General features: G+C 54.4%; 2 protein-coding genes across 7 annotated transcripts; one reads left to right on the top strand and one right to left on the bottom strand.

Moving 5' to 3' along the window:
• Positions 1-5404: 5404 nt before the first annotated feature.
• PMVK (phosphomevalonate kinase) lies at positions 5405-14671 on the bottom strand. 6 transcript variants are annotated; one of them, XM_059675273.1, is made up of 5 exons: positions 14598-14671; positions 12548-12611; positions 11034-11186; positions 8804-8933; positions 5405-7791 (listed from the first exon to the last, which is right to left on the bottom strand). In XM_059675273.1, exons 1-5 carry the CDS (start codon positions 14654-14656, stop codon positions 7655-7657), a joined length of 543 nt encoding a protein of 180 aa, XP_059531256.1. In that variant the 5' UTR covers positions 14657-14671; the 3' UTR covers positions 5405-7654. The 6 variants fall into 6 exon arrangements, with proteins under 6 accessions (XP_059531256.1, XP_059531254.1, XP_059531259.1 ...); XM_059675271.1 differs by lacking the exon at positions 14598-14671 and adding an exon at positions 14217-14578; XM_059675276.1 differs by lacking the exon at positions 14598-14671 and adding an exon at positions 14359-14576.
• Positions 14672-15707: 1036 nt separating this feature from the next.
• LOC132220637 (large ribosomal subunit protein eL39-like) lies at positions 15708-18988 on the top strand. The gene is made up of 2 exons (XM_059673944.1): positions 15708-15880; positions 18700-18988. Exons 1-2 carry the CDS (start codon positions 15781-15783, stop codon positions 18900-18902), a joined length of 303 nt encoding a protein of 100 aa, XP_059529927.1. The 5' UTR covers positions 15708-15780; the 3' UTR covers positions 18903-18988.
• Positions 18989-20461: the final 1473 nt, after the last annotated feature.

The raw sequence follows: 20461 nt of genomic DNA, 5'->3' as shown, positions 1-20461 counted from the left end.
TGCGCTGAGAAGCTGCTCTGAGCCGCCCAAGGGCGCAGCTGAGCCCCCTCCAGGGCTGATTGCGGTTGGCCACGCCCGCCCAGGTCCAGGTGGGCTGACCAGCCATCAGGGAGCCTCTTCAAAGCCACTCTCCGAGCAGGCGGGAGGAGCTTTCTTTCTTTCTCTTTTTTTAATATATTTTTATTGATTTCAGAGAGGAAGGGAGAGGGGTAGAGAGATGGAAACATCAATGATGAGAGAGAATCATTTCTTAATAAGAACTCCTTTTCCAAAAATGCTAAGTTTATCTCAAACACACCAAAGGGTAAGGGGGCGGGCGACAACACTCAAAAGGGATTAGAACAGTGGTTCTCAACCTTGGCTGCACATTAGAATCACCTGGGAATCTTTTTAGAATCCTGATTTCTGGGCCCCATCCTCCGGAAATTCTGTGTCTTTGTTATGGGGTGGGGCCACAACGTTAGTAACAATGAAACAGGATTTCCGGAGGATGGGGCCCAGAAATCAGGATTTTAAAAAGATTCCCAGCTGATTCTAATGTGCAGCCGTGGTGGAGAACCACTGGCCTAGAAGCTCCGTTCCAGGCCCCATTGCTGTTTCCGGGGAAGGAGACGTTAGCAGCCGAGCCCCCGGAGGGCTAGCACCTGCTTCCGAACAGCCCTGGCCCGTGAGCAGCAAGATCCCCGCTTTCCAGGCAGGAGCAAGGCTCCGCGAGTGAGTCACGTGCTCAGGTTCCCGTGGGTAATGACGGGGGGGGGGGGGGGTTCACACCTGACTACCGAGTGCGCTGGACAAAGTCACTTCACCTTTCTGTCCCCGTTCCTTCAGACTGAAATAATGCATGGCTACTCCAGCCCAGGGTTCCAGTGCCAGAAATCCTCCATAACTAAACAAAAAAGTCCCCATAAATAAATATTGTCAGCCTGGCCACCCCACCACTGTGTGTCTGGGATCTGAGCTAAGGCACATGATAGGGCGACTGCGAGCGTGAAATGGGAACGCGCGGTAGACGGTAAGGCGCGCTCACGTCTTCCCCATGGCCCTCCCTGGTGCTGGCTGCAGGAAGCCAGGCGAGGAGAGTGACTGCCAAGCAGACCGAGGCCTCGCCTCCTGCCCTTGACCTCGCGTGGCCAGCACCCCACAGGATGGACCGCATGGTTCCAGGAACATCCCCAGCTGCCAGAACAAGGCCCCCCGGGCCAGCTGTCCGAGGCCTCCGACCGTCCTGTGGACAGCCAGCTGCTGCAGCAGGAGACCCGGGGTGCCAAACCCCCCTCGCCCAGGTCTGGACGTGCCTGGAAATTCACGAGAGCTGTCATGACGGAGGGACCTTGTTGGGAGTGTCTCCACTCAGCAGCCGCTGTCAATACCCCGATGGAAACGGCCGGGGTGCAGGCAGGCCCTCCACCTGCAGAGCCCCAGCCCAGCTTCGCAGAAGCAGCAGGTCTAAGCCCACGCCCGCCACCTCGTCGCCCTGCACCCCAGGAGGGTTCCCCCTGGGAAGTGGCCTCTGTGGCCTCCTCATCCGGGTGCAGCTCGAGTCACCTACACAGGACGTGCCAGGCGGCATCGACAGGTGCCCTGGCCTCCTTGGGGAAGCCTGGAAAAACCCAGGAAGCAGGGAACCAGGCCAGGGTCCCGAGGGCTCAAGCTGGGCCTTCTCTGCCACCCTCCAATAAAGGGTACCAGGCCGCTGCTCCCTCGGGGATGCAGAAGGCAGGGGGTGAGCCGGGTGGGGGGTTGGGAGCCCTGGGGCCCAGTCCTGGCATTGCCACCCACCCATTGCTGTGTGGCCTTGAGCCTCGGTCTCCTCATCTAAAAGGGAAGGATTTGGAGCTCCATCACTGAGGCCCCTTACAATACAGTGGGGCCTTGACTTATGAATGTCCCGACTAACGAGTTTTTCAAGATACGAGCCGTCTCTCGGCCGATTTTTTGCTGAGTTGCGAGCTAAAATTCGGGTTAGGAGCCAGCGTCAGATACCCCACCGCTAGTTGGCGCAGCGAACGTCACAGTGAACACCACAACGTCAGCCCAGCATCACGTGTCTCACCCGTTCACTTTAAGATTTGACACACGAGTAATTTGAGTTACGAGCTCCGTCACCAAACGAATTAAACTCGTAAGTCAAGGCCCCACTGCACTTGCTTTCTGTGGCGTCACATGACCTCTCAGAAAGCCTGGCAAAGTCCCTGGCACAGGCCTCCCAGGAGCCCCGAAACGGGAAGCCGATTAAGACAAAACCACCAGCAAAAGCAGATCCACCTCTCACCTCCGGAGGGAGCTCTCCCTGCCCTCCCCTAGGGCTCCCCAAGGACGCAGCTTTGGCTGGCTGCTCTCCGGACTCACCTGAAAGACAGGTTAAACCCAGAACCGTGCGGAGGGGCTCAGCACTTCACCTGGCTGTCAGGCCAGGCACTGTCCAGACCCTGAATTAGGCCGTGAAAATGATAGCCGCTGAGGCCCACATAATAAAAGTTGCTCCATTCCCTGTCCCCTGTTCATCAGGTCACAAGGGACCATGACAAAGGCCGCCATTCATCACAGCTCCGCTGCAGGCCAAGTTCAGGGTCCTTGGGCCGGCAGCCTCACCTCCACACCAGCAAACAGAACGGGGCGTAGCACACAGCTCGCTAGCCCCTCGGGGTCCAGGCAGTGAGCTCCAGAGAGAATGAACCCGGGAACAGACAGGAAAGCTGGCCGCCTTGGAGACGGCCCTCAGTCTCTGGGCTTCTTTTTACGGCTGTAAAATGGGGATGCGAGTAATGAGGGGACTGACGCAGGGGAGAAAACGTCCAAGACGTAGACACGTGCTGTAAAAAAAAAAAAACAGCAAAAGGGCCACTCAAATGAGGCGGTAACAGTGGAGAAACAAGCAGTGTAGAATTTTTGCAGCAGTTAGGGAGCCAGCTTGCGAGAGCCGGTTTCTAAGAGCTCAGGCATTTTGCTAGCCGGTGACGTCACATCGGTAGCTTGAAACGATCGGCAGTGGGAGTATCTACACCAGGCTAGTAGTCGAACACTAACTATCAGGGATTTCTTTTCTTCCTCAGAGAGCCGATCATTTAGCATTGACCAGCACGCCACTGCCTATCGATAACTCAGCCAAAGTCAGTTTGTTGTTGCTTCAAACACACCATAACTGCACACACCTTGGGAGGCCCTATCGCTTCCTAACACTTACAAAACGTTTCCATTTCTACATTTGTTGAGACTTACGACGTGCCGGGCCCCAGGTGGTGGAGGTGCGAGAAAGCGCACACCGTGAGGTGCTCTGAAGAGGGGAGGTCCAAGCCCCAGGTGTGGGGTCCAAGCCCGCGCCACTGGGCAGGGCACTATAGGCAGAGACAATGGCCAAGGCACGGAGGCGTGGGTGACAAGACAAGTTTTTAAAATTCCTCTCTAAGAACTGGCTTTGAGGAAGTTTTAGAGTTGTTGCATTACAGGTACCACCTATTCTAGAAAAACAAAACAAAACAAAAAACAAAACAAGAATATCCCTCACCCTGTCCCCGTCACCAGAATTTAGCACCAAATTTCCTTTGACTATTTCCAAAACCCAAATCTACTTTCAGGAGGGGAATCTGCCATCCCTGAGACCAGCTCCTCAAACAAAGAGGATCTCCAAGAGACATCTGATAGCGGCAGCATCCCTGACGTGTCTGAGCCCAAACTCCCGAGGTGAGGACTGCAGGCTGCGGCAGGCACGGAGGTGTTCGCGGCCATATAACTCCCATCTCACTGCTCAAGGGCGCTTCACAGGAAACACGGAGCACCAGCTCTCCTCTCCTAAGACCTGCGCACATTCTCCTCGAAGAGTGCCAACGTTTTAATTTCAAAAACGAAGGGAGGGGAGGGTGGGGGGAATCCAAAAGCTTCCAGACAGAAAAAAGGAGGTTGCCATCAAAGGAACTAAAGTCAAGGTGACCTGAGACTCTGCAACATTAAACACAGACCGTGAAACCAGGTCATGAATCCTAAGCCGGCCAAGTCATCGTAGAGGCAACAGAATGTCATTCACTCATTCACAGGAGTTCAGCACATACATCACCCACACGCCCTTTTTGAAAAAAAAAAGTTATATATATATATATATATAGATATAGATAGATAGATAGATATAGATATATAGATAGATAGATATAGATATATAGATTTATTTATATATTACATATAAATATATATAAAAATTATATGTATATATATATTTGAAGGTATATCAACTGTCTAGAGAGAAATTAAAATACAAAGTTTAGCCCTAGCTGGATTGACTCAGTGGATAGAGCGTCAGCTGGTGGACTGAAGGGTCCTGGGTTCGATTCTGGCCAAGGGCACATGCCCAGGTTTCGGGCTCAGTCCCCAGTGGGAGGCGTGCAGGAGGCAGCTGGCCAATGATTCTCTCTCATCATTGATGTTTATCTTTCTCTCCCTCTCCCTTCCTCTCTGAAATCAGTAAGAATATACTTTTTTAAAAAAAATACAAAATTTAAAGGTGGAGAAGTTGAAGTATTATATAAGGATTGAAGGTGAGCAGCAAACCAGTTAAGTCTAAAAAGTAAGTTATTGTTGTAAATTTGGTTTAAAATTGAATGGTAACCATCTATGTGAAATTCTAGAATAGGTAAAACTAGTCTCTGGTGAAAGAAGACAAAACAGTCATTGTTTCTAGGAGGATTTTACTTCTTTCCCAACCTCAATGCCTTTTAGTTTTCCTGTCTCATTGCACTGCCTAGAACCTCCAGTATAATGTTGGGCAGGTGATGAAATGGACACCTTTGCCTCACACCCAGTCTTAGGGAAAACGCATCTTGCATTTCACTATGGGGTATGCGATTAGCTGTAGGGTTTTTGTAGATGCTCTTTCTCAGGTAGATGATGTTCCATTCTATTCCTAGTTTGCTGAGAGGTTTTTATCAAAACTGAATGTGGGATTCATGTCAAATAAATAAGTAGGGAAATGCAAATAAAATGCTGATGAGATACCACTACTTACCTACTGGAATGACTAAAATCCAAAAGACTAACCATACCAAGTACTGGTGAAGACGGGAGCAATTGGAACTCTCATTCAGTACTAGTGGGCGTGTGGTACAACCACTCTGAACATCAGTTTGACAGCCTCTTTAAAGTTAAGAAGGACCCTAGCTGGTTTGGCTCAGTGGATAGGCCTGCAGGCTGAAGGGTCCCAGGTTCAATTCCGGTCAAGGGCACATGCCCAGGTTGCGGGCTCCTTTTCCCAGTAAGGGGCATGCAGAAGGCAACCAATCAATGATTCTCTCTCATCACTGATGTTTATAACTCTCTGTCCCTCCCCCTTCCTCTCTGAAATCAATAAAATAAAATAAAAATAAAATTTAAGAAGGTATCTATCAGAAGAAATGAAAGCACAGGTCCACACAAAGGCTCGTGCCTGAAGGTTCACAGTTGCTTTATGTGTCACATCCAAACACTGGACGCAACCCAAAAGGTCACCAGCAGGCGAGTGGATAAACAACTGTGCAATATTCATACCAGACACCACAATAAAAAAAAAATAAACTATCGATACCTGAAATAATGTGAATGGGTCTCAAAATAATTATGCTGAGTGAAAGAAATAAGACCCCCCCAAAAAATAACATATTCTATATGGTCCGCTTATGTGAAATTATTGAACATGAAAACGATTCTACAGAGGCAGAAAGCTGATCACCGGTTGCCTGTGGCGATGCCCCTCTGGAACCCACTGCAGACGCTCGCAAACAGTCCAGTGATAGAAAGGACCAACCGTCGCTGGGCCACGTCTGGGGAATCAGGGAGGTAAACTCTTGGGTCAGAAGCCTGGGACCCATATAAAGTGCTCAGAGGAGGGTCAGGCTCACACACAGCCTCTGCGGCACCTGTGAGAGGGGCCCCCCCGAGCCAGCGCCCCGCAGTGCAAAGGGCGCAGCAGCATGTCAGCCAGTCCTGGCTCCAACCCGAAGGGGAGCAGAGGGTCCAGGCCCTGGGGCTGGGGCCGGCCTCCTGGGTGGGAGGAAACGTGGACTGCGTGAAATGATCACCTACTAGATTCCAGCGTGCCCTCTAGAGTCCTCTCAGCATGCATTCGACTGCATCCATTTCCTGAGCACCCACTGTGGGCTGCAAGAAAGACACGGGCCCGGCCATCAGAGTTGTTTATCCTCCTGTGAGAATCCCGGGAGGAGACACAGGCAGGGCAGGTGAACAGAGCCTGCTGACCAATTAGCCCTAGGGGTCGGGGGACACAGGAGCCCGTGACGACGGTCCAGCTTTCAGGGCTGGCTGACTGGAAGAGCCAGGGAACCAGAGTCAGGCACAGGCGATCGAAGGGAGAGCTGGGCAGGAGTGTGAAGTTTAGTTCGGGTCACGTGGAGACGGATGTAATTTCTTTGGGTGGCCCCTGAGAACCAACAGGATTTGTGGGAGGAAAACAACGCCAGGGCCAGAGAGCGGGGTGCCTGGCCAAGGCCTGAGGATGGCAAGGAGCCCCGGGACTTTGTACTGTACCCCTTTGTGGCAGAGGGGACGGGGTCAGGAGTCGGGCAGCCGCCTGTGGTAAGTCTGAGCACTGACACTTACTACCCTCTAACCCCAGAGGGGCTGTTTCCCTTCTCTGAGTTACTGGCGTCTGCTATCTGCAGATGAAAGTGCTCTCCTCGGCCATTCCACAGGCGGGCTTTGAAGAACCTAAACGACATTTACAAGTTGCATGAGGCTGTCTAATAAAAGGCGCCAGTCCAAGGTCCTCCACCAACAGCTGAGGCCTGCAGCGACGTTCCCGCCCAGAGCCGCTCAGTGGCTCCCGGGAGCCATGGCTCTCCGTGCCCCTGTGACACCCTGTCCCTCAGGGCACCTCTGCATGAGCCTCTTTGGGGGCCATCCCAGAAGATGAGACCCTAAGACCCCACTGCTGTCTCTGACACAAACGATCTCTTGCCTGCATGGCCAGGCCAAGGTCAGCCTCTGAGGATAAGTTCCAGCCCAGGTGCCAGGCAGAGCAGGAACCCACAGCCGCCTGGACCACCCGAGCCCTCCGAGCCCACGCAGGCTGGGCTGGCACCTGGGAAATGAGAGATGCGCAGTTCGCAGCATGTGCTCCAAGGAGGTTTATTCGTGTCCACACTCTTGCCCAGAACAAGGGGCCGGAAGCATCCTGATGGGGAAGCAAGGCGGCCACAGGCTGCCCGCCAGGCGCCCAGGGGGACGGCGATGTTCCTGCTTCCAGCGCAGCCCTTTGCCCTGTAAGCCTCCTCCTAAGAGGCAGGGCAGCCCAGGCCATACAGAAATGAGGTCCTGGCCCCACTGGCGTGGCTCAGTGGTTGAGCATCGACCTATGAACCAAGAGGCCACGGTTCAATTCCTGGTCAGGGCACATGCCCTGGTTGCGGGCTCAATCCCCGGTGTGGGGCGCGCAGGAGGCAGCCAATCAATGGTTCTCCCTCAACACTGGTGTTTCTGTCTCTTTCCCTCTCCCTTCCTCTCTGAAATCAATAAAAATATATTAAAGAAAAGTTAAAGTTCCTGGAGGTTTCTTGTCCTGTCTGGCATCTGGGAGCCCGGACCCTCCGTGTGCTCTCCGCTTGGCCAGCATCAGCGACCACGTCTGGCAGTTAGCCCCCTCCTCACCCGGCAGCTTCGGGGCTCCTAGAAATAACTAAAGTCTGGCGCGGACAAATCCTATCAGGTTCCCCAGCTGCTCCTCCAGGCGCTGCTCATCTCCGTCGTTCTCGATGACCCAGTCGAAGTCCCCAAAGTTGTCCAGGCCGCATTCGGACTCGCCATCGTCCACTCCTGCAGAGGAGGCAGGGCGAGGTCAAGCCCGCTCCTTCCGGACAAGCGCGGGCGTGGAGGCCGGCTGGCCCCAGGCGGAGCGCCCGCTCTCGCCTCTCCCCTTCCACTCCAGAGCCAAGCCGCCCCCACCCCACGGAGGTACTTCCCGACCCCCTGAAACGCCCCGAGAGCAGGTTCAGGAGCCCGCAGCCCCCTGAGCCCTCGGAGGGTTCCGCTCACTGAACCCTTCACTTGCCACTTCCTACAGAGGGCGAACTGGGTCACCTAAACCACAGGCCACCCGACAGGGATTTTCCACTTCGTGAAGCTCGGTGGCTGCTTGCTTCCTATCCCTAAGCCGCTGTGTGCCGTCCTCATTGGACAATGAGAAGAGTGATGCCGGCATCACCTGGCAGGTCTATTGTGTAAAGTGAGTTGCAAAGCATTTAGCGCAGGCCCGGCCTGCGGTGAGTGCCGGAGACGAACAGCCATCAGGAGGGGTTGTACCCACTGGATTTGAACTTCCCCGAGTCACAGTGACCTAGGGCAGGAGGCCTGACCTGCGCCTCTGAATTGCCTGGGCTCGCACCACTGAGGCTGCCTAGCATAGCTTCCTCTTGCTCCCGCCCCCCGCCCTCCCCGCCCTCCCCCCCCCACCCCCCCGCCCCTCTGTTAACCAAACAGGAGGGAGTTGCCAGGCCTGCCCCAGCCCACTGTCGGCCCAACTGGGCTGGGGTGGGTCCCCGCCACTCCTCCAGAACCCACTGGCCTAGAAAAGACAGCCCCCGAAAGAGTACCCCCCAAAATCAGAGGGAACCTCTACTCCCCCAGGACGCTGCCCCCACCACACTCCACTTTCTAACCTGGGGCACTCCTGAGTCTCAGATTCCCTTTTCGAACCCCTCGCTCGCTCTCCCACACCCTTCCAGGGAGAAGGCAGATGACCTAGAACCTGGGGAAAGGCGGCCTGGTCTGCAGGTGGGGTGGTCAGCTGTGTTCCGAGCCTTGGGGGCAAAGGCTGTGAGCAGCTCACCTGGTGTGAACGCCCAGCCCCGCTGCTGTCGGCTCTGCTCCGAGGCCACCACGCGGACTGTCTGCGTCACAGCCCCATAGGCCTCCTGGAACCACTGGATATCAGACAGCCTCCGTGTGTCACTCACCAGCTGCAGGGAAGGGACACAGACAGGTGACCAACAGGATATGGTGCAGGGAGCAGCAGGAAAGGGCACTGCAGGTAGGGAAAAACGAGGGGAAGACTCAGCCCTACTTAGAATAAGCAGGAGCACAATGAGGTCAGTGGGGGGACTAAAGAACCCAGACAAGTGTACCCCCATTATCACCCAACCAGCTGGGACAGACATCTCCTCCTCCTCCAGGCAGCCCTCCCTGATTGCTGCAGCCTGTAGCCCACGCTGCCCACACTCTGTCATCGTCACACTTTGTGTTCGGGGGTCATGCTGGTCATTGCTGTGCTAAAGAAGAGGCCTCAGGCTTTGAAATCAGTTCAGCTCGTTCATCACACTCATTTTACAGATGAACAAACTGGGCCAGAAAGAGTTACTCTAACAAGTCCCTGCGCACCCCCACCCCCCAGCACCCTTTAAAACATACCTGTGATTTTTGTCAGCTCCCTGCTCTAAACCTCCCAAAGGCTTCCCATCATTCCAACAGAACCCAAAGTTCTCACCCCAACTTACGAGGCCCTACAACATCTGGCAACCTCCCCCCACTCATTCCACCGAGGCCAACTGACCTCCTTGCTGTTTCTCAGGGCCTTTGCACATCCTCCTCCCTCTGCCTGGATAAATACAAGGCAGGCTCTCTCACTTCATGGAAGTCTCTGCTCAAATGTCTCCTCCTCAGAGAGGCTGTCCCTGCTGCCCTGGTGTCCTTCCTGCCCCTCTTGATGCTGATACGTACTTTCCTCTGAGCACTAAGAACTCTTAAAACCATCGCGATGTGTTCGTTTGCATGTTTGTTGTCTGTCTGCCCTACCCAGAGGCAGCTCCAGGAGGGAAAGGACTCTGATTCATCACTATCCCTGGCCCCTAGTGCACTGTCTGACACATGAACACGCAGGGGCATACGTTCAATGGATGAATGAATCGACAGGTACTATCGCAAGTGCCTGCTGTGTGCCAGGCGCTGGGGACCGAGTGCTTGCCCCCTCAGAGCTTGTAGTCGTGGGTGAGACAGACACTGAGCCAGCAGCTTCACTAATAACTGCAATCACAGCGCAGATCAGCAAGCGTCTCGACCTCACCGCTGCCCAAACTGGATTCCTGATTTGTCCCCAAACCTGTCCCTCCCACACCTTTCCTGTCTCAGAAAACAACAACTCTGTTTTTCCAGCTGCTCAGAACAAAACCCTTGGCACTGTCTTCTGTCCTCACACCCACAGCCAACACACCATTGGTTCGATCTTCGAAATCTGTGCCGAATCCACCCTCTCTCCTCCCTACCCTGTTCTGAGCCGGGCCATGGCCACTTGCCTTTCTGACAGAGAGATCCTCGCCCTGGCTCTCCGCTCCTACGCCTGCCCTTCCCCCAGCAGCCAGGGTGGGCCTTCCAACCTCAGATCACATCATGACCCACGTTCAAAGCCCTCCACGGAGTCACCATCTCACCCAGAGAAAGATCCAGGCTCTCCCAAAGACGCTGCACAACCTGACTGCACCTCCTGCCACTCACCCCTCACCCACAAATACCTGTCTGGCTGACCCCTACCTCCTTCAGGTCTGCTCCAATGTCATTTCAGAGAGGCCTTCTTACACCCTCAATAAAGCAGCAACCCAGCCTTCCTCACGGCCCTGGCTGCCTTTATTTTGCCCCTTCGAACTTATCTCCACTCTCCCTTAAAATCAATGGAAAAATATCCTCGGGTGAGGGATAGATAGATAGATAGATAGATAGATGATAGATAGATAGATAGATAGATAGATAGATAGATAGATAGATAGATAGATGATAGATAGATAGATAGATAGATAGATAGATAGATAGATGATAGATAGATAGATAGATAGATAGATAGATAGATAGATAGTCACTCTGGCTGCTAGGTGGTGAATGGCTCACAGGGGACAAGAGCTGATGCCGAGACCAGTGTGGGCTACGAGGTTGTCCAGGGGAGAGATGGTGAGGGCTTGGACCATGGGAGGCGGCAGTGAGAAGAGAGAAATGGGCACATCTGAGTCTCATTCGGGGAAAAGCGGGGACTGGAGACACGGAGTTTTCTCAGTGCCGCCCCTCGGCGCCCTTACCCAGACCGGCTGGCAGACGCCCTCCACGACCTTCCTGCAGAAGAAGCCCGGGTCGGCCTGGCGCTGCGCCTCTCCCCAGAGGATCATGTCCCGCCTATAGGCCTCCTTGTAGGCGCTGGCATCCAGCAGTCTCTGGAAGTTCAGGCCGTGTTCCTGCCCAGAGCACACGAAGTCTGTGCCCGGCCACCGCCACGGCCTCGCCCTCCCTCCTCTCGCCCACCTCCCCCAGGACAAGGCCAGGACCCCGAGGCTTCCGCCAGGACAGAGGCTTGCAAGGGAGCGGGCTCTGGAAATGGAGAAATCCCGCACACGGGCAGAAGCCACGCCGCCGGGCACAATCCTATTCATTTTTATAAAAGCCCCCGTGGTTCAAAATTCAAAAGGTAGATACACATGCATTTACAGTGAAAACTCTCTCTCCCACCACTGACCCCAGCCCACAGCTCCCTCCCTGAAGGCCACCAATGGCACCGTCTCTCATGTGTCGGTCCCAGCGTCTCACACATCGGAACAGTGTTTAACACAATGCAGGCACCCTAAATATTTGCTGTAGGGTTGGAAATGTGAGCAGATATATTTACAATTGTCCCCCATTATTATACAGCATCCTCTATACACTATTCCAAATCTTGTTTGTTTGTTTGACTTAATAATATAGCTCGGCAATTCATGCAGCTAAATTTCTGAGGGGAGAACCCGGGGTGGGGCACCAGCTGAGGTAGTGATGCTGGTGTCACTCTCTCTGAGGAAGAGTGTGTGCAGGCGCTCACTAATCCACAGCATCAGCACTGCCACCTCCCCGCTCCGGCCTTTCCTGGACGTGCTTTTTTATTTTTTATTTTTTTATTAACTTCAGAGAGGAAGGGAGAGGGAGAGAGAGAGAAACATCAATGATGTGAGAGAATTATCGATTGGCTGCCTCCTGCACTCCCCCTACTGGGGATCAAGCCCATAACCTGGGCATGTGCTCTTGGCCAGAATTGAACCTGGGACCCTTCAGTCTGCAGGCTGGTGCTCTATCCACTGAGCCAAACAGGCCAGGGCTGGACGCGCTTTCTTTTTTTTAAAATATATTTTCATTGATTTTTTACAGAGAGGAAGGGAGAGGGATAGAGAGTTAGAAACATCAATGAGAAACATCGATCAGCTGCCTCCTGCACACACCCCCACTGGGGATGTGCCCGCAACCAAGGTACATGCCCTTGACCGGAATCGAACCCGGGACCCTTCAGTCCGCAGGCCGACGCTCTATCCACTGAACCAAACCGGCCAGGGCTGGATGTGCTTTCTTGAACCTGCTCTGGGGAGGGGCCTGAAGTGAGTGAGGCCAATGGGGAAGAAGTGTAAGCTGAAAATGCCCCCAAAAAGTCCACCCACAGAAAACCGAGAACTGGCCACCACCCTGCCAGCAGTGGTCAGAGGGACCCTACTAGTGACTCAGACAGCCACAGCGACCGATGCCAGGGGGCTGGCTCCTTCCCGCCCACGAGATGTCACCGAGAGCCACCTCCTACCTGGGCATACTGCTCCTTGAGGGGACCGGAGAGCCGGAGGACAGCACAGACGTCCGCGCCGAGTCTGCGGGACAGAGACCCAAGCCAGTTAGCCTGGATCTTCCGGGCCCCACGAGAGTCACAGGTAAAACAAATAAAACTACAATGACAGTGCTATTCTGGCTCGATTGGTTTACTGCTGGGCCCCTGAACTAGTCTCCCAGCCGGGGCCCCTCAGCCTCAACTGACTTGGTCACCACAGCATCAATCATTCATTCATTCAGGTCAGTTTACCCAACCAACCATTTCTTGTACTGAACTGTGTGCTCACAGGTTCTCTTAAACACTGACAGCGTGACACAGGTGTTCTTGTTTCCGCGTTTCCGATGAGAAAACTAAGGTTGAGGGAGAACCAACTCAGCGCTGCCAGTAAGGAAGCCAGCGCTGGCAAAAGAAAACGAAGAGCCAACATCTAGTTCCTGCATCTTTATGAGGTGTCAGGCATTGTTCGAAGGCCTTCACGGGCGTTATTTCATTAGTCCTCACAACCACCTGTTATCACGTCCCACAAATAACAAAACTGAGGCCCAGAACGGATAAGAAACGTAGACAAGATCACACACTCAAACGTGGCGAGTCGGGATCTGAGTCTCAGCCGTGTAATCCCAGAACCGGTGCTGCTCGCCACTGTTTGACGCCTGTGTTTGCAGGGAAGGAGAAGTGCACCTTAGGGAAAGCTGGTGGAGGCTGGCTGGGGAAAATGCAGGTGGTGATCTCTGCCCTGGGCTCCCCCACGAACTCTTAGAACCAACCCCTGTTGTGCCCAAAAGCAACCTCTAGGTACCGCCCCCCCAACACACACACACACACACACACACACACACACACACACAGCGAAGCCTGCCCTGCTTCTCCCTGCTCCTCTGCCCCCCCCCAGCCCCCCAGCCCATGCCACCCCAACAAAAACGCTCCCACACGAAACATCTCTCTTGGAGAGAAAACATGGAAAGCTACTGCTGGGGAGGCAGTGCAGCGAAGCAGGAAGAACCCGTTTCTTGCAGTGAGTTTAAAGTATAACGTCAGTCCTAGATCTGACTATGACTGTAACCTGGCAAGTTTGGGTTTTGTTTTGTTTTTTTACTTTTCAAAGACTCGGTCTCTTCATCTGTGGAATGGAGACACTAATAATACCACACAGCACCTAACCAAGAGGTGTGGAGGATTAACTGAGATAATACACTAACAGAAACACAGTGCCTGGCTCCTAATCAAGGCTCACTCAACCCCAAGTAGGGGGTGTGCTGGGCAAGGGTTTACATGTCTCTGGAGTCAGACGCCATCGGAGTGTGGTCTTGGGCAAACCCTTTCCCCGTGACTCAGTTTCCCTGTCTGTAAAGGTGAGCTCCCAGCACTGCCGCGCGGGTAGGAACGGAGGGTAAGAAGTGCCTTATGGCAACTGTTACCACTGCTTCTGGGCGAGGGAGACCTGCCGCCCACCGTCTTTGGAGAGGGGGTCGCTCGGTTCTTCCAGGTAGATGTATGCAGGCTGCTGTTTTAGCTGCTGCTGACCATCCCCCCACGTCCTCCCACCTGTACCCCAGGACCCCTACTCCAAAGCTCACGCCCACTGCAGCGCACCTCGTGTCACGTGGCGCGGGGTTTCCCACCCCTCCTCCCCCCCACCCCCCACCTGCTCTGCAGCGCCTCGGTCACGAAGTCCTTCCCGGATTTCCTCTTCCCGCTGAACAGCAGCACCAGCCGGGGGGCTCCTCCCCGCGGGGCCATGGGGCCCCCACACTTGGGCGATCCCTAAAAATGGCACGACTCCCCACCCTTAAATGGGGCCACGGGCGCGGAACGGAGGCGGCCACTGGGTGGAGAGGCCGCAGGGAGGGCTCCGCGCGTCCTCCCCGCAGCCGTGCAGGGGCCCGGCCGCCCGCGCCTGCACTTCCGTGCGTTTTAATTAACGTCGAAGTTCAATGTGGAGGCAAAGAAGGCTGATGCCAGGGCGGCCTCCCCGCGGCAGACGCCCCCCTCCCCGCTCACTTAGGACAGCCCAGCCCGCCCAGACCTGGCGCCACGGCCCCGCCTCCTGAGCTGACAGGCGGGGCGGGGACTGGGCGCGACCATTTTCCTCTTGGGGGGGCGGCGTCTTAAGAGGTCCCGACGCGAGCCTCACACGCCCTTCCTGCCGCCCTGCGACTGTTGCTGACAAAGAGCGAGTGTGCTCGCTGGGAGCAGCTTTCCAAACCGCCTCTGCGTCTGCGTGTGACAGTGCATGTGCGGAAGCGCGTCTACACGGTGCCCGCGGCGCAACTGGGTCTTTCTCTGAAACGAGGCGATGACGTCAGAGGGTGGCCCGATGGCGTCATTCCGGGGGTGGGGCTTCACCGCACACACGCTACTTTATTGTTAAACCGGGTTTTTTAAAACTGGAGAGGCCTTGGCTGTTGGGCCCTTCTAGCCCAGCGAAGAAGCTCACATCGCTTGTCTAGCCGCAGCCTCCGCTCCAAAGGTGTTGGGAAGCGAGGGCGCGTGGAATGACGTGGTGACACCGAGAGCAGAGGTTACAGGGGCCTGGACGCCGCTCCTGGCCGTTCAGACGCTCCTGGCCGTTCAGACGGCAGGTTCAATCCCTGGTCAGGGCACTTCCCCAGATTTCACTCACACTCCTGCTTCCCTGCGTCTCCAAGAGGACCGACTCGAACTCCCTTCCAGAGTCTCTTCCCCAACCTGAGCCAAACCACAGCCCTGCCCTTCCTCTTCCGCTGAGCAGAGCTCCCTGGAACTCCCACGCGGTGATCAGAAACATCCAGCCCCTTCCCAAGTTCCCCACTGCTCCCCACTCCACTGAACCTCACGGCCCCCCCTCCCCCAGCCTCCGAGCTCAGCACAGACTCTGTCTGCTGCCGCCTCCCTCCCTCCCCGGTTCTGCTCCCAGACCGTTACTCCGGCCTCTGGGGAAACTCGGCTCATCCCCGCTGGCGGACCTACCCTTTCCCCTCCTCAGTGTCACAACCGCCAATCCTGAGCCTTATGCTCCTGCACTGAGACTTGGCCACTGGCTCCTGCCAGCCCTCGCAGGGACCTCACTCCCCGGATGGTCAGCCCATCCAACACTCTGACCGTTCAGTGCCTTGGCCTCGGATGTCCAAAGGCCTTTCCTGCCCTCTTTCTCAGACACCAGCTCCCACGGACACACCCTGGGCCTTGTCATCCTCCAGGCCATTCAACCCGCAAGGTCAGCTGCTCAAATGCTGCCAGGAGCAGGCTTCCTTCCCAGGGCACCCGGAGCCCAGGAAACTCTTCACATTGTGCATCTGCTCTCCTGCCTTCCACACCCGAGAACATCAAGTAAGCTGTGTGGGAAGCCTTTGTAAGCTGTACAGGGCTACACAGATGTGAGGCGCCATTTGGGGGGTAGAACCGCTGGTCTGAAGGTTGGGGTGAGACAGGAAAGCAGGGGCAGCAAGATGGGATAGAGACAGCCCAGGAAGGGACCGGCCAGGTGCTTGGGGACTGAGATCAGAAACCAGAGATGCCTTACACCCTTGCCAGACGGAGCATCCAGAAGACAGTGCCTAAGGAGGCCCGTGCTGGCCTCAGTCAACAGAGAAGTGCCCCCAGAAGTGAGGCACACAATCACCCCTAAGAATCACCTCTCACCACTGGGGCAGACCATTTTTTTTAAATCCTCATCTGAGGATATTTTTCCATTGCTTTTATTTTTATAAAAATATATGTTATTGATTTCAGAGAGGAAGGGAAAGGGAGAGAGAGAGTGAAACATCAATGATGAGAGAGAATCATTGATCAGCTGCCTCCTGTGTACCCCACACTGGGGATCAAGCCTGCAACCCGGGCATGTGCCCTGACCGGGAATCGAACCGTGACCTCCTGGTTCCTAGGTCGACGCTCAACCACTGAGCCACACGAGCTGGACTCCATTGCTTTTAGATAGAAGTGAGGGAGGGGAAAGAGAGAGAGGGAGAGAAATATCAATGTGAGAGAAACACATCGATTGGTTGCCTTCCACACACGCCCAACAGGGGCTAGGGGACAAACCTGCAACCCAAATATGTACCTCTGACCGGGAATTGAACCCGAGACCCTTCGGTTCATGGGTGGCGCTCTAACCACTGAACCACCAGCCAGAGCCAGGGGAAGACCATTTAAAGAGAGGTTTGCCTCACCAACCCAGGGGACAGCTCAAAGTCAGATCTAGGCGTTTGGAGGAAACCTGCTCACTGCACTAGTGGTAACAACCCCCGGGACAGTCTGAGCCTGCAGGGGACCGGTTCCGGCAGCTCGCAGAGCCCAGAGAAGCTGGGCTTTGTCCGTGCCCCTCCCACCCAGCCCAAGAGAGGCAGCCCGAGCGGAGGGTCCCAGGGTCTGCCGTTCTGAGGCAGGCCTGTCCCACCGTGGAACCAGGTGTCACCCTGGCTCCTGACACCACCAACTGCCCTTGCTTCAGCTCCATGCTCCTGGTCCCAGTCTATCTTCCCGTGGTCATTGTCCAGCTGACCCACGCGGGCCCTCTGCTAGTGCTTGTAAGTATAAATGCGGCTTGTGAATCAGTCCTCATGTATGTGATGGCCATTGCTTCTGGGGCAATGGAGCCTGGCAGGTAAGGGACAGAAGGGAGTGGGGCTGGTAAGGAAGCAGCACAACAGGGAAAGAGAAGAGGGGGAATCTGAGTCTTTGGGGAGCTAATGGGAATGAAACCTATTTATCCGTTCATTCATTCATGCATTCATTCAACATGTATTTAATGTCCAAAATGCGCCAGGTACCGCTAGAGACGCAACAGTAAACAAAACAGAGCCTGCTCTCAAAGAGCATTCAATCTCCTGGGAGACAGGCAATGAGACAAGACAGCTAACAAGTCGAGCACGAGCGACTTCGTCCCAAAACTGAAGCGAGAACGTGAAATACATTAACTCCTGCAGGAGGCTCGGGTGTGAGCTGTAACCGGCTCTACCTATGCCCCCACCTGTTGTTCCCCTGCCTGAGACTCCCACCCAGCTTTTGCCTGTGAAACAAGCTCCAACTTGCACTGTAACGCCTCGCTTGTTGAGTCTCCGCCCGTGAGCCTGCCCTGACTCCCCACCCCGTCTGACTTAGATCTGTTTTCTTTGCTCCTGAGACACCCTGTACCCACGATATCACAGCATCTTACCCTACACTATAATTATCCATTCATGTCTCTCCCTCCAGATGGCTAATAGATGATATTTATTCAGCAGTTACTATGTGCCAGACCTTTTCTCAATCATATGACATAAACACTACTACCCCTACTTAAAAATGAGACAACGGAAGCTCATTCTAGTTAAGAGATTTGCCCTAGTATTTATCAAAAATTATTGCACAGCCCTAACAGGTTTGGCTCAGTGGATAGAGCGTCAGCCTGTGGACTGAAGGGTCCCAGGTCCGATTCCGGTCAAGGGCATGTACCTGGGTTGTGGCACATCCCCAGTAGGGAGTGTGCAGGAGGCAGCTGATCCATGTTTCTCTCTCATCAATGCTTCTAACTCTCTATCCCTCTCCCTTCCTCTGCAAAAAATCAATTAAAAATATATATATATTTAAAAATTATTGTACATATGCCTGGCTGGCGTGGCTCCACAGTTGAGCATCGACCTATGAACCGGGAGGTCATGGTTCAATTCCCAGTCAGGGAACATGCCCAGGTTGCCTGCGGGCTCGATCCCCAGTGTGGGGTGTGCAGGAGGAAGCCACTCAGTGATCCTCTCTCATCATTGATGTTTCTATCTCTCCCTCTCCCTTCCTCTCTGAAATCAATAAATATATATATATATTTTTAAAGAGTCATTTACTGGTTTTATTTGACTGTTTTTTAACAATCTTAGCGATAAAGGTTGATGTTTATTTATTTTTTATTTTTTAAAATATATTTTATTGATTTTTTACAGAGAGGAAGGGAGAGGGATAGAGAGGTAGAAACATCGATGAGAGAGAAACATCGATCAGCTGCCTCCTGCACATCTCCTACTGGGGATGTGCCCGCAACCCAGGTACATGCCCTTGACCGGAATCGAACCTGGGACCTTTCAGTCTGCAGGCCGACACTCTATCCACTGAGCCAAACCGGTTAGGGCAATGTTTATTTATTTTTAAAAAATATATTTTGCTTTTTCTCCGCCATCGAGGTGCGTGCGTTCCCTCCTCCTTCACCACGTCTTCCCACAAGACTTTCAGGATCAAGAGGTTCCTGGCCAAGAAACAAAAGCAGAACCAGCCCGTTCCCCAACGGACTCAGATGAAAACTGGTAATAAACTCAGGTACAACTCGAAGAGGACACCTTGGAGAAGAACCAAACTGGGCCTAGGAGAAATCACACGTGAGAGATGACTCACATATTTATGCTGTATCCAGGTTGCCTACACCTTAAATGATTGAAAAGATGCTACTGTCTGGACAGTTGGGGCATTTTAATTGGAAGATTAATGGACTTGTTGATTTTTTTCCCCCTGCAATAGTAGGTTGGTTCAGTAATAAATGTGTGAGACCTTTTAAAAAATAACAAATAAAAAATATATATTTATTGATTTCAGAGAGGAAGGGAGAGGGAGAGATGGAAACATCAATGATGAGAAGAGTCACTGAGTGGCCACCGCGCTGTGGCCACCACCAGCCGTCTCCGCAGAAGGAGCCATGCGCGCAGTTTTATCAGGGACCACAAGAGAAGGAACCTGCTTGTAGCCCGTAGCCCCTGCAGCCCTCAGCTCCGAGCCAAGGGGAGGGGAGGGGAGGGGAGGGGAGGGGAGGGGAGGGGAGGGGAGGGGAGGGGAGGGCAGGGGAGGGGAGGGGAGGGCAGGGGAGGGGAGGGGAGGGGAGGGGAGAAGGGAAGGGGAAGGGAGGGAAGGGTCAATAGGGACTCTTACTCAGGGGTCAGCAGCCGTGGGCTCTGGCCTCCACTCGGTCCCTAGCGAGCTTTGTGACCGTGGACAAGTCACTTTCCTTCCTGGGCCTCAGTTTCCACCGCTGGACAACAGAAGAGGTGGATTGATGCTCATGAAGGGATTTCCAGGGCGGCCTTTTCCTACCACAAGCCGGGGCCCATCCGGTGGCAGCTGGTGGCCAGAGAGGAAACGCTCAGGGCCAGGTGCCCAGTAGCTGAAGTGGGGGGCACACAGGTCGGGGAGGAGGAGTCGGCTCAAGAGACACACAGATGGGAATGCAGATATTGCTTCCAACCTCCAGTCAGCCGGCAGGGAGGGCGAGGGTGGGGGGAACAGCAGTACCGGACACTTCAAATGCCCGCTGGTGTCCTGAGGGCTGCCGGGGGCCAGTGTTCCCACACTGTCGCTATTCAGCTATGACGGGACCTTAGGCAAGTCGCCTCACCTCTCCATCTCAGGCTCCTCATCTGTAGAATAAAGGTGTTCGTGGTCATACCTTCGAGGCACAGAATTGTTCTGAAAGTTCATGGCCTGCTTAAGAGCGGGTGGCCTGCTTCTTGGAGCCTCGGTGTTTCTGCCCTGGTCCCTCCCTACACAACTGCATCAGCAAGGGCCCAAGGCTGAGTTCCAGACAGCAGGCCTGGATGGCTGGTCTGTTTGGCCTACGGGTAGTGACCTTGGGGGGAGGGGGGCTGTTGTAACATTTTCCTCTCCGCAGCTCTGGGCTTCAGGTTCCTGCCCGTCCTGCCACAGTCCCATGACCTTCCCTTTGACATGGAAAGGGTCACTCCCCTTTGCTGGTGCCTCCCCTCGGGCCGAGTCAAGGGAAGTGTCTGGTGCTGGTGAGAATTTCTCCAAGGGGGCCCTGCCCCGGAGAGGAATTGGGGGCGTGATGAGACATGCAACTTGGTGGAGCAGAGAGGCAATCTGCAGGGAGGGCTGTTCCGTCTCCTCTCATATCCTGTAAATCAAGCCCAGCAGCTTCCCCACCCCCTGCCCCACCAGCTC

Source organism: Myotis daubentonii, chromosome 18 (assembly GCF_963259705.1).
Source record: "Myotis daubentonii chromosome 18, mMyoDau2.1, whole genome shotgun sequence".
Lineage (NCBI taxonomy): Eukaryota > Metazoa > Chordata > Mammalia > Chiroptera > Vespertilionidae > Myotis > Myotis daubentonii.
Note: the sequence above shows the minus strand (reverse complement) of the source record. Positions and strands in the feature narration are given on the sequence as shown.

Coding starts and splice junctions, on each gene's coding strand:
- LOC132220637 (XM_059673944.1), top strand. CDS start 15,781: ATGCTGCCAGGAGCAGGCTTCCTTCCCAGGGCACCCGGAGCCCAGGAA. Junction 15,881..18,699: donor TCCACACCCGAGAACATCAA/GTAAGCTGTGTG, acceptor TCCGCCATCGAG/GTGCGTGCGTTCCCTCCTCC.
- PMVK (XM_059675271.1), bottom strand. CDS start 14,311: ATGGCCCCGCGGGGAGGAGCCCCCCGGCTGGTGCTGCTGTTCAGCGGG. Junction 8,934..11,033: donor GCGTCTGCCAGCCGGTCTGG/GTAAGGGCGCCG, acceptor CCTTCCCTGCAG/CTGGTGAGTGACACACGGAG. Junction 7,792..8,803: donor GGGCTGGGCGTTCACACCAG/GTGAGCTGCTCA, acceptor CCTCCTCTGCAG/GAGTGGACGATGGCGAGTCC.